The sequence below is a fragment of the Aphelocoma coerulescens genome, chromosome 11, assembly GCF_041296385.1.
Source record: "Aphelocoma coerulescens isolate FSJ_1873_10779 chromosome 11, UR_Acoe_1.0, whole genome shotgun sequence".
NCBI classification, from domain to species: domain Eukaryota; kingdom Metazoa; phylum Chordata; class Aves; order Passeriformes; family Corvidae; genus Aphelocoma; species Aphelocoma coerulescens.
Window position 1 is genome coordinate 7,110,858 of NC_091025.1, and position 12,538 is coordinate 7,123,395.

At 47.2% G+C, this 12,538-nt stretch overlaps 1 protein-coding gene across 5 annotated transcripts in view; it reads left to right on the top strand.

Moving 5' to 3' along the window:
• Positions 1-566: 566 nt before the first annotated feature.
• PSKH1 (protein serine kinase H1) overlaps positions 567-12,538 on the top strand; it is a 31,198-nt gene continuing 19,226 nt past the window's right edge. Inside the window, exons 1-3 of one of the 5 annotated variants that reach the window (XM_069026539.1) lie at positions 567-623; positions 1,975-2,138; positions 3,258-4,283. In XM_069026539.1, coding sequence (XP_068882640.1) covers positions 3,345-4,283 — 939 coding nt within the window. In that variant the 5' untranslated portion in view covers positions 567-623; positions 1,975-2,138; positions 3,258-3,344. Of the gene's footprint in view, positions 624-978; positions 1,048-1,875; positions 2,139-3,257; positions 4,284-12,538 lie in introns of those variants that run through there. The other 4 variants (XM_069026542.1, XM_069026543.1, XM_069026541.1 and 1 more) reach the window with 4 other exon arrangements.

Genomic DNA, 12,538 nt, shown 5'->3' on the forward strand with positions numbered 1-12,538 from the left:
CAGGGAGAGTCCGGTGGGGTGTGCTGGGTTTGTGGAATAGCACCGAGCACCCCGGCTGGGGCAGCTCTGAAATAAACAGTCCATGTCTCTCTGGAGCGTGTCACTGTGGGCTCGGTGCACACCGAGGAACAAACCCGATTTTATGGGCAACAGCAGGGCCAGAGCGGTGAGGGGGCGAGCCCTGGGGTCCATGGCGGTGAGGCGTTCCAGGGGCCCGTGGGGCTGAGGGGGGCCCGGGGCTGAGGGGTCCGGGATGGGGCTGAGGGGGTTCCAGAGCCCCGAGGGGTCCGAGGCGGGGCTGAGGAGTCCCAGGCGGGGCTGAGGGGTCCCAGGCGGGGCTGAGGGGTCCCAGGCGGGGCTGAGAGGCCGCAGGCGGGGCTGAGGCCCCGGGGCCCCGCACGCTCCCGCAGCCGGGGCCGTCTCCGGGCGGGTCCCGGGCGGGCGCTCGCTGCCGGCGGCCCCGGCAGGGGGCGGTAAAGCGCCCCCCCTCCCCTCCCCGCCCCTCGGCCCCGCCCCCGCCCCTCCGCCAATCGCCGCGCGCCGTGTCCCCGCCCCTCGGGCGTCCCCGGCGCGCGGTGATGACGTCAGGAGGCGGTGCCGCGCCGCGGCCGGAGCGGGCCGAGGTGAGTCCGGGATCGGCGCCCCCGGGACCGCCTGGCCCGGCACCGGCTCCGCCTCCGCCTTCGCCTCCCCTCCCTTCCCCTCCCTCAGTCTGGGGGCGGTGGCGGTGCGGCCCGGGACGCGCGGGCGCGGCGGGCCCCGGCGCCTCAGCCCTGCCGCTGCCCGGTGCGCTGGGCCGCGGGGACGGGCGGGCCGGGCAGGGAGCCCTGCCCGGTACCGGAGCGTCCCCTCAGTGGGGCGGGCGTGGTGCTTCGCAGGCCTGGAGCCGAACCTACTGCGGGACGGGCTCCCGGCACCGGCCCGGCCCTGGGTTCCCTTTCCAGGATGGCGACAAACGGCCTGGGTTGGGATGAGTTCTGAAAACAGTTTTGGAAATCCCGGTTGGTTTGGCTGATTCTGGCACAACTGCAGCAGCCCCAGTCCCAGGTTTTCATTCCGAAATCCACCAGGGGCTTGCACTGGGAATGCCAGGTTGTGTCGGGTTTATGTCAGGCTGTGAGAAGCACATTTGAGATGTGTCAGTGAGACGGTAGGCGAGGAACTGAATCGTCAAGGGGAGAAGCATAAATTCCATGTTCCTTCCCACCACTTCCAGCCGTAGCTCAGATAGTTTGCCACCCAGATAGTTTGCCACCTGCCAAGTATGTGATTTCCCACTCAGAGAGCTTGTAATGCCCCATTTATCTTAATTCCTTTCCCCACGTTCTTGGTGATTATTGCACAGGAGCGTTTCCTGTATTAAGGTTGAGTTAAGTGTTTTGTTGCTGAGTCTGGTGTGCAGCTCTGAGCTTCTGTAGCCTTCACTGGAACACTTAAGTGTACAAGGAGGAGCTACTGACACACTGGAGTTGCTGCCAGACCTCAGTTAATGCCATTAGTGGATTTATAGATTATATTTTCAAGTGTTTGGTCCTTCTCTTTGGTTTTATTTACAGGTGGGATGTTTTACACAAGTCCTTCTCTACATGTTGAATTACTCTGTAATAGTCTTGTTTATGGATGCTCTTGTTCCATTTCTCTGTCACTTAGTATGCTTTAAGGTTCAATAATGCTGGGAAAACTGTCCATGGGGAAGGCATTATTCAGGACTAGCCAGAACTCTTTAATTTTTTGTCATGGTGCTTTAATCTGAATGAAGCCTCACTTCCAGGGCAGTGCTTGGTGAAAGTTAGCTAAGCTTTCTGTGAAGCTGTTTTTTATTTCTGCTGCCTGCACCCTACTACAGGCATGTCTGTGCATGGCTGGGTTGTTTGACTTCAGGGTGCTGCCAGGAGGGCCTCTGCCTTGAGAAGTTACTTTGATGATGTTCGATTATGAAATTGAATCTTAACTAAAGCCTGGTTTTCTTTCCAGGTTGGATGTAGAGTCCTGAACTTCTTCCGTGTGTCCCTTTAAAACGTTTCTTATTTCTCCACCTGCTTCTCCTGATGGAAGATTGGCTGGGGTTCCTTTTCTGCTGTTCATGCTGAGTAGTTGCTTGGAGAGGTGGTGTGTGAGTGGAGGTACACCTGGTGATGGTAAGACCTAAAATCACATTTCCAAGGCTAATGTTTTCTGTAGCCTCCTGTGAAGGCTCAGGCACCTGTTGATGGGCTCTGAGTCAAAAATGGCAAACGTGAAACTGCCCAGTGACTGCCAGAGCCACAGGTGGCTTCCCCATCCCCTGACCAGTCATATTGTTTTAATCAGCACATAAAGACTTGCCCAAGTGCAGCTCATTTGGTTTTGTTGGGATACAGTGTGATGAGCAAGAGCTCCTAGTCTGGAACAGCTGGTAGGAATTCTACTTCTTACATGCAGCTCCATATGGAAAGCCAGAAGTGCCACTTGGTGCCTAAAGATGCAAAATAAAGCAAAATTGAGGTTGTTGAAAGATGTGAAAGCCCACTTTGATTTCTCAGGGCTTGGAGGATGAGGGGCTTGCTGACTGAAAGGTGCTCTGGGTAAGTGAGCACCTCCCTTTTACCAGGGGCTGCAGCAAGTTCAGTGGTAGAATGCACCTTAAAACCAGTGTGCTCTGGCTCCATATTCCCTGCCTCTTGTGCTATTCCATTGATCCCCAGGAGCAAAGTAGTGAGAGGCTTAAGACAGTGTACAAGTTGAATATAAAGAAAATCTTGGGAAGATTTGTTAAGTGAACAAATTGCTGAGGTACTCTGTGGACCTTCTAGTGAGAAAACTCAGAACTGTAAGGATTGCATTCGCTGCTGACTGAGGAAGTTAAAACTTCCTTAACAAAATGAAAGAAAATGATTGACTTTTTCCTTTACTTGATTTTTATTAAGCAATTGTGTCTGGACAAAAAGACCTCCAGAAGTCTCATCCAGCCTCAACTGCTCTGTGACTGATTCAGTGCTCAGCAGGGAGCAGAAAACAAAGTATCTTTAATAAAGAGAGATACTGTGTAATTTCCATGGACACATCTGTTCTGACCATGACTGGGCATTTGTAGGCACTGCCTTCACTCGAGATAAAAACAGCAGAGTGCTGTGAATGTTCTATAGTAGGAAGAAGTGAAAATCCCAAATCCTCAGTTTGTGATAGCATGACCCTGTTGTTTTAATTTTTTTCCCCTCCATTTGAACCTTTACTGCCTTGATTCCTCTTTATTTGTTTCTTCTCATTCTTTTTCTAAGATTCAGATGTGGGAATTGCCCCGGATGTGGTTGCTGCTGATGCTCCCCTGGGAACATGCCTTGATAGGGAATTAACACCAGTCAGTGATGGGCTGTGGGACAAGCAAAGTGCTTCCCGAGCCCCCCAAAGATGTGCAGCTAGACCTGGTTAAAAAAGTCGAACCTTACACAGGCCACAGTGACATATACAAGCATTTCATCAAAGATGACTGCGGGGCTGTCATCAAAGCTGGCTCTCCCTCCCCTCCGCATCACACCAACCCCTATCCCGGGAACCCCCTGCCCGCCCACCAGCCCGAGCCCCGCAAGAACAAAGTGGCCAAATACCGCGCCAAGTTCGACCCCCGAGTGACGGCCAAGTACGACATCAAAGCGCTGATCGGGAGGGGCAGCTTCAGCCGCGTGGTGCGGGTGGAGCACAAGGCCACCAAGCAGCCCTACGCCATCAAGATGATCGAGACCAAGTACCGGGAAGGGCGGGAGGTGTGCGAGTCGGAGCTGAGTGTCCTGCGGCGCGTCCGCCACACCAACATCATCCAGCTCATCGAGGTGTTCGAGACCCAGGACCGCGTGTACATGGTCATGGAGCTGGCCACCGGCGGAGAGCTCTTCGACCGCATCATTGCCAAGGGCTCCTTCACCGAGAGGGACGCCACGCGCGTGCTGCAGATGGTGCTGGATGGGGTGAGGTACCTGCACACGCTGGGCATCACCCACCGGGACTTGAAGCCGGAGAACCTGCTGTACTACCACCCGGGAACAGATTCCAAGATCATGATCACGGACTTTGGGCTGGCGAGCGCGCGGAAGAAGGGAGATGACTGCCTGATGAAAACCACGTGTGGCACTCCGGAGTACATTGCTCCTGAGATCCTGGTCAGGAAGCCTTACACGAACTCCGTGGACATGTGGGCGCTGGGGGTGATCTCGTACATTCTCCTCAGCGGCACGATGCCCTTTGAGGACGACAACCGCACCCGCCTGTACCGGCAGATCCTGAAGGGAAAGTACAGTTACTCAGGCGAGGTGAGTGTGGTGAGGGGAAGTCAAGCAAGAAGCTCTCCCTAAGTGGGTCTTTGTGATGACCAGAAGCTGTCCTGTGGGTGGTGACATTACCAAGGGTAAAAAAATATTTGTGATTCTGGCTTTTAAAATCCTTTCCCATTTTCTATCTGTTCCCAGTGCAGCGTAGCGAGCTCCTTTAAAAAATGTGTGCACAGAAACAGGAAACTTGCTGTAGAACAACTGGGATGCTTGTGGGTTTCTAGCTGTGGAGACCTTGGCTGTGGTAAGCTGCTGCTTGAGGCTTTGCAGTTGAAACTTGTGCCAGGGTGTTTGAAATGTGGCACTAGTCTGATTTCTGATAGAAATCCAAGTGTATTATGGAAAATAGCTTTGCTGAAAGACAGGATTATGGCAGGCAAGCAGCACTTGCTGGAGATGTGATTATTTCCAAAATTGATCTGCATTGCCTCCTGAGCTTGGTATGTGAGAAAATGGAGGATTGAAGTATAGTTTTCATAGGTAAGTATGGAAAGAGGAGTCTTGGGGGATAATTTTTAGGCATTCTGTAAATGATAGTGGGGCCTGAAGGTGCTTCTTGCTCTTCAGAAGAAACAATTTGAAGTTAAACACTTCTTAATATTATTGTGATAGTTCTGATCCAAAACCAGCTGGTAGGAATGAGTGTTGCTACTGTCATGTCTTTGCCATGCCATCCCTTTGACTACTGAGTGCAGGTCTGTGTCCTCTGGATAAGAACACAGAGCTGAAAAGCACGTGTAGAAAGGCAGTGTGAATAATCAAAGGTATGGGCTGGCTTCTGTTTGAAGAATGAGTGAACAGACTAGGGCCCTTCCTCCAAAAAAATTAACAATTGAAGGAGGTCTCATCACCTGATCAAACTCAGTGCAGCCATAGGCAATCTGGAGAGAGTGAATTGAGTGTTTTGAAGGTTCCCTGGGGTAATTTACTTTGATGTCCACTGGTCCTTGTGCCAGAACAGACTGATTTTGAGAAATATCGTGGATTGCAATTAGGCCACTGGAGACTTGTATGTTGTACGTGCAGAGGTAGCACATGTGGCACAGAGAAAGCATTAGACTCTCTATTTTGAAAGTGTCAGTGCACAAGCCTGAGGCATTTTACTTGTTATGCCACCACAAATTACACATTTTAGGAGGCTGTTAAGGATCCTGTGTGTGACATGAGTGATTGTTTTGAAAAGCTGTCGATGTTTTACTGCTTGGAAGGCAAATATGTGTCAGCCAGTAGCCTGTATCTGTTGCCTGGATGCTTTCTGTTCCTCTAGAGCCAGGGAAAATGGGTGCTTTAATTTACCAGTGTAATTAAGCCTATGCCCCTAAATTGCACAGTGCTTGACTGTAGGCAGGTATTGGCAGGAGATGCAGTAAAGAGGCTGCTCATTTTGTGAATAAACTTGAGGAGAAAACAAAGTGAGCCAGAGATTTAAAGGTGTCTGGTGTGTTTCCCACAATCTTGCCAGCACTCTTAAAGCCATCTTCTGGATTTTTAAATGCTTCTGAGTTTTGATGTTCACAGAAAATGGCTCTTTTTTTTTTTTGTGTCACACTGGAAGAAGTGGGAAGATGTCAGAAATGAGGCTATTGATAAATTTGACAGGCTAATGGGACTGGCAGGAGCTCTGAGTCCTGGTTTCTTTGGAGCAGGAGTGGGCAGAATAATCAAGTGCTTTGCTGAAAGCATCTGTCTTGGATGGATGCAGAAGCAGAGGTTTCATGGGAACAACTGCTTTTCTTCTCTGTAATCTGAAAGTTGAGGATCTGAAACAGAAGAGGAAATGTTGAAAGAAGCCTGTGAAGTACAATGCCCAGAGCTGACAGCTTGGGCTGTGTGGCTCAGACATTTCCAGTGGGGAAGGAGGGAGCTGTCTTCAAGCTGTACCATGGCAGGCAGCAGCAGTGCCCTGAGTCTCAGTGCAGAGTCCTGCTTTTGGAAAGGTCTGGCCCAAAAACGTGGTCACAGAGGACAAAGCTGTATTGAAAGAGAAACAAAAGCCAAGGTGCACGCTGACCTGAGAAGGAGCTCCATTTTCTTGGAAAAACAAGTGATCTCAAGTCCAGCTAATGTAATTGCTTTCTGACTGGGACCCTCTTACCCCAGCTCCTGTTCCTGGAGTGTGAGGTCTGTTTGAAGAGGCCATTAGCAGATCAATAGGAGAGGTCTCCCACAATGGGTTATTCAGGTACTGCTGACATCACTGTTCTGATTATCTCTTGTATCTCCTTCTGTACTTTTTGAACTGCTTCGAGTGATGGCTAGGATGAGGAAGGAAGAACAGCTGGCTTTGTAACATGGTGTGCTTTTCTTCCTGAGCACCCTGAGTAAGGGTTAGGTGGGCTATTGACACTGCTTTGGATGTAGCCTGCTGAAAAATCATTCCTTTTCACTTGTTTTGTTAGAACTTACTAAAAAGAAGGTTTGGACATATTTTTAATTTAATTTTTAATTGAAATCTTGGAGTTAAAACTGATTTCTGGGATCTCTTTGTAGCTTAAAAAGTTGACTGAGGAATAAAGCTGGAATTCCATTCTTAGTATCCTTTGAATTTGAAAGTGCAGAATTGAAGATTGGACCATCATTATCCTGCTAGGACAGGCTTGCTCTGGTTCTGTTTCAAAGCTTCTCCTTCTGTTGAATACCATTACTTTTATGTTGCTTTACACACCTGGGAAAATTGCTGGAATAAGTGGAAGATAATGTATGCTCTGGATAAATTGGGAAACTTAGCTGAGGTGTATGAATTGTTCTGGTTTTGATATCTGATCTGGGCAAGTCATTTCTCTCATAGGCTGTTCTCCTGTTCGTAGAACAGAATCAGCTTTTTGTGGTATGCTCACAGTGGGTGAGGTTGGTGTGTGCCGCTGTGGGAACATGTCTTAATCAAATAACCAGAAAAGCTTGTTCTAAATAGTGGTGCTAGTGGATGCATTGATAAACGGGCAGTTAGGAGAGACATGCTTGATATATGAAGGAAATTGGGCATTGCAAGTCTGTAGGAGCTCTGCAAGAGACTTAGCAGCCTGTGGAGAGATGATCTGGTTTTGTGTGACTTAGATTTTCCAATGGTTTTTGATAAAAATCCTCACCAAAATCTCTTGAAGGAACTTTGCAGCTGTATTGTGATAGTGGCCTTCGCATGGATCAGCAGTTTGCTGATAAGCACAAATGTGAAATACATGGTCAGTTCCATAGGGAAAGACAAAACCTGAAGTTTGAAGGATCTGTTCCCTTCTGCCTTAAAGCCAGCAGGAGAAAGTTCCCTAACAAACCTTCACAGTCTCTGATGATACAGACTTCTTCAGAGGATGAAAACGAGGGCTGTGGACCTTGGAAGTTTGCCTGAGTTTGAAGAGCAACTGGATGAATTCATGGAAGACACACTGATGGAGAGAATGACACTAAAAAGTGCCAAGCATGGATAAAGAAGTCCCTAAGCCACAAATTTTTGAGCCAAAGGAGAAGCCTAACTTGCAAATTTTATGTACATTGCATTTCTACTTTTCTCTCCTTGAGCATTCAGAACCTTTATGATCTTCTGCCCTAACTTGGAGTTTAAAGCACCAAGTTATATGCAGGTGTTGAGTAAACTCTGCAGACCCTGTATGGATAGATTCAGGTTGGAAGAATCCCCTTAGTTACAGGAAAACCACGTTACTCTGGATGAGTAGCATGAATGGTGTTCCCATAACAACGGACTCAGTCTGTGTGAGTAAAAAGACAAACCACTTTCTCCCCAAGCAGTTTTTCCTGCCTGCAGCTGATAGCAGAAGCAGGAAGCACGGAGAGTACAGGCAGTGCATTAGCAAACAAACTACCTGTGCTACCTGGCTGAAAGCAAGATAAAAATAAAGCCATTCCAAGGCAGCTGATGTGTGCTTACAGGATGAGTCCTTACCCAAGCATGTCTGCAGAGCGTTTCCAAAGTATCCTTGTAATTGTCCTCGTTGTGGGGGCTGGTTAAAAGACTGTGGAGGACTTGTAATCCCTCAAATCCCTTGTGACACATAGTGGAGGAGACAGGTGACAGGCTTGTCAAATTTTAATATTAACTTCCTGCATTTATTCAGTGTTTTGAGAAAGAATATGGTAGAGCTTGAACCCAGACTGCTTGTGACTCAGTTGTGAGCTGGTTGCTGAATGGCCCATCCCGCCCCAGAGGGACTGATCAGTCACTGTATTATGAATTATGACGACTGTGGTTGGATTTCCTATCAAATGACAAACTTAATCTAAAAAAGGCACAAGCAACAAAAAGAAACTGTAATTATTCTTGGTAACCTACTTCCCCTAAAAGCTGCAGATGGAAATGTATAGTGGCACCTCAACTTTCTATTCTGCATACTTGTAATTTACTGTAAAAATGATCTCCTATAGGAGAGGAAAAAAATTATACTTGCATATCACAGAAAATCTCTCCATAATCCTTATCACTTTGCAGGAGAGTTCAGTGAGTGTAGGACAAGCATTCTGAAACTTTGGATGAGGCTTTGTACAAAAGTTTTGCAATGCAGTAAGTTTTGCATTGATGCTGTGGCAGGTCTGGCTGGCTTCCAGTCCTGGAGAGATTCCTCCGTGTTTGTACTTTTGGTCACTTAAAATTAATTACATATGCCTATGTAATTAAAAAAAAAATCAGTCTTTTGTTGTTTTGATGATAAAAGTACAACCACTTTATCAAAATATACCAGTTTAGAAAAAAATTAAGTATTTCATACCATATTAGCTTTATTTTCTATTTTATACTTACTTTGCCTCAGGAATGTGTCCATGTTTTTTCCTGCAGCTCATACCTTTAATGTTACGTATCATCAAGTTTTGTGTAATATGTTATGTGCTAATTAAATTGGTTAAAGGGTAGCAACTGCCCTGAAAGAGGGAAAATTCTATCTCTGGTGATCTCATAGTAGTACAGCTCCTGTTTAGGATGAGCAGTAAGGCAGCCTGGCTTCCTTGAAATTGGACTGGAGTATGTCTTTGGGGAAACATTCAAAGCAAGTTTAAAATATAGCCAGGAACAGAGAAGCACCACTGCCCTCTAATGCTCCCTTGGTCCTATATATATATATATTTTAATGCAGGAGATAAAGTCATGTATGTACAAGAGGCCAGAAAAGCTGGTAGGTGCCTCCCTTTATTGAAGATTTACCTTTACAAACTGTAGAGCTGCTCTTTGCTCTAAGGAGCTCAGTGCAAAGCCACCTGATTCTTCTGGAAGTTCTCCATTGGCTCAGTGCCTGGGAGGGTCTGGATGCAGCAGGACCCCTCGCTTGTGGGGTCCCCAGAAGGTCACACTGACACACGGTGTTGCCCTCCATGGCTGTGCCAAGATGGTCTTTAGACCCATTAGATGCTTTTGCAGGGCAGTCATCACCTTGGCCTCTGATGTCTGTGCCAGAAGACAGGAGAGATTTCAAAGCAGCAGGGTGGCCAATTTTCCATTCTTTTCCCTGGAGTTTGAGTGGCCCAAGCTGTTGAATATAGTGTAACAAGGAAAACAGGGACAGGGCAGCTGAAGGCAAGGTTTTAAAACACATTTGCAGTACTTATTGGCATGAGCATACAAGTCTCTGGGACTTTTTAGCCTTCGTGGGGGAAGAAAGAGCTTTTTACTTAGAGCAGCTGCTGTTTTTTCCTGTGAGCCACGTTAGATGGTAGAAGTGTTTTACAAAAGTCCTGTTCTTAGAGTAATGCAGGCATTTTTTTTCTAAAATCTAGAGCTGGATTTTTTTTCCTGTGTAGGGAAGAATTGTTTTTTATATAAATTGTTGAGCCCTTTGCCTGGAAAAAGTAAAACCCCATCAATTTACAGAGGAATGTGCTTTTGCATTTCACATGGCTGTGTGAAAGCGGTGATTTTGAAGTAGAACAACGAGAGTGTTGGCGAGCTGCAGTTGCAGGGCTCTGCTGAAAAGGGCACTCTGCTCTCCTTTGAAGAGCTGGAGCACTTGAACAGGATGAAAGCTCCTCTCCAAACCAGGCACAGAACACTGAGGCCAGCCCAATGAATGGACTTCCCTTGGCTTCTGCTCTTTCTTTTCTTTTAATGCACCAGCTCAGTGGGTGTGAGGATAGGTGTGTTTGTGTTGCTCCATCTTCAGCAGCTGAAGTGTTTGTCCAGATCTCTCCCGCTGCAGGAAGGGACATCTTTGGAAATTTGATAACCTCAATTAGAACCTGAAAAATCCTCCCATCCTCCTGCATGTAGCAGTGACCATGCTCCTGCAAAAACTCAGCATGCTGCATTGGTAAACACTTTATTTAAGAGTAAAGAAACACCTTTCCCTGTGAAAGGGCTTTGAAACCAGTGTATACATTTGAAAATCAATTCCCCTCACTCTGGCTGCATCTTAAGGTTCTTTTTGAAGGTTGTTTCCTCCAATGGAATTGGTGTCACAAGGACCTTTTTCAAAATCACTCCTTTTGCCTTTTTACTGTGTGCTTCAGCTTATGTTGCAGCACAGCAGTGAGGGGAACCCCAAATGCTAGGGCAGGGTAAGCAAGGAGAGAGATGATCTTTCTCTGCCTGCATCTGCCATTTCCATTTCACAGAATTGTGCTTGTCATCAGGACAGGGTAGAAACTGTCTAAGCCTCAAAGCCTCTAGAAACAAAGAAAGCAGGGAAGGAATCTCCATGGGGAAGAGGAATGTGGGTTTTTTCCCAGTGATTTCATTCACAGCCCTTTTTCCTTAGCGCTGCTGTCCATACCAGTAGGTTCAAGGCAGAGTGACAGGCAACAGCTGAATGTTTTGGTTAAGATTTTTGTGATGAAAGATTGGGTTTGGGGAAGTGGTGCACAGTGTATGGCACATAATATTAGGATGGAAGGCAGGAGCCACATCTGAGGGGAAAGGATTTACAGCAGTGCTGTGATTTGACATATATTTTCATTCCTTCATCTGCAGGCCCTATAAAATCCTGTTAATGGTGGAATAGTATTTCTGCAGAATTAGGGATGTAGGAATAAAGGGACATTGGTAGGGTAAAAAAGAATATTAAGCTGACTCTGTACAGAATACACATTATTAACAGAAAGGATTTCATCTATCAGCTACCGTTGGTGTCTTTGACTCCTTTACATTTGCCTAAAAATAGCCTAGGCCGTTTCCTCTCTTACCTTTGGCTGACGGAATCCTTGGTTTTCCAGCTGTGCCTCAGATGTGTTGTCTTTCTGATATCTTAGTGGAGGTGCATTTTGAAGCAGGACATGCTACTGCACACTCACTGACTGAGGACCAAGGTTCAGAGAGTGAGAATGTGTGTTAATTCTGCAGTGGGAAGAGCTGCAACCTGCAGGAAACCTGTCCCTAAATACAGCAGCTGCCCCCTTCTCCCCTTTCTTGGAAATGGTTTCCATGGGGTTGAAGTCTGTGTTGGAAGTTCAGCTGCTCCTGGAGGTGGGCTTGAGCCAGGTGCAGCCCTTGAGCAGGGTGTGAGCCCTCGTCTGGTTCTCTCATTGCTGTGGCACACATGGGAATTTTATCACAAGTTATGGGGTGAGTGGATTGGGGTAACATCTTGCACTGCTTCAGGTGGATTTGCTGGACTGCTCTGCTGAGGACCTGAGGCCCCAGACGATTGTGTGGAAATACAACACCAGAACAGCATTGCAGCTCTAGGGGCACAAGGAGCAGTGGCTGGCACCTATGAAACGTTTTTAAAGTGAGATTTCAGGGCGGAGTTGTATAAGTGTTGCACTCTGGAGAAAATTACAGCCTCTTCCTAACTCTGTTCTGAGCTCCAGGCTGAGGCTTTGAGTTTTTGCAGAGCTGGCACCTGGCTGTACTTCCAGCTGCTGCCTTGCTGCAGGTTAAAAGCCAGTTTTGTTTAATCAAAACTGAGCTCTGTGGCGAAGGGCTGTGAACATGTACCTTGCTGCAAATCACTTTGTGGCCTGTAATTGACCCTGACTTAGAGAGAGGCAATTGAACCTGATATATTTGGAAGAATCTGGCGTTGAAAGATATTTCAGATTTCCTCTGACTGGAATTTAGGACTTCCCTAGCATTTGCAGTGTGCTCCTGCCCTGGGATGTGATGAAGGAGGAGTTAAGCAGCGTGCTTGGCATAGGTAGGAAGTCATGGTTTTAATATCACATAATTGAAATCTCTTTTCAACTGCAAAAACTGTTCTGGGGAATTTCTGTTTGTGTTGAGCTGGAGGGCTAAAAAGGTGCTTCCTAAGCCCAGAGGTTTTCTTGGCAGTCTCTTTACCTAATCCCTGAAATCCCTAAATCTG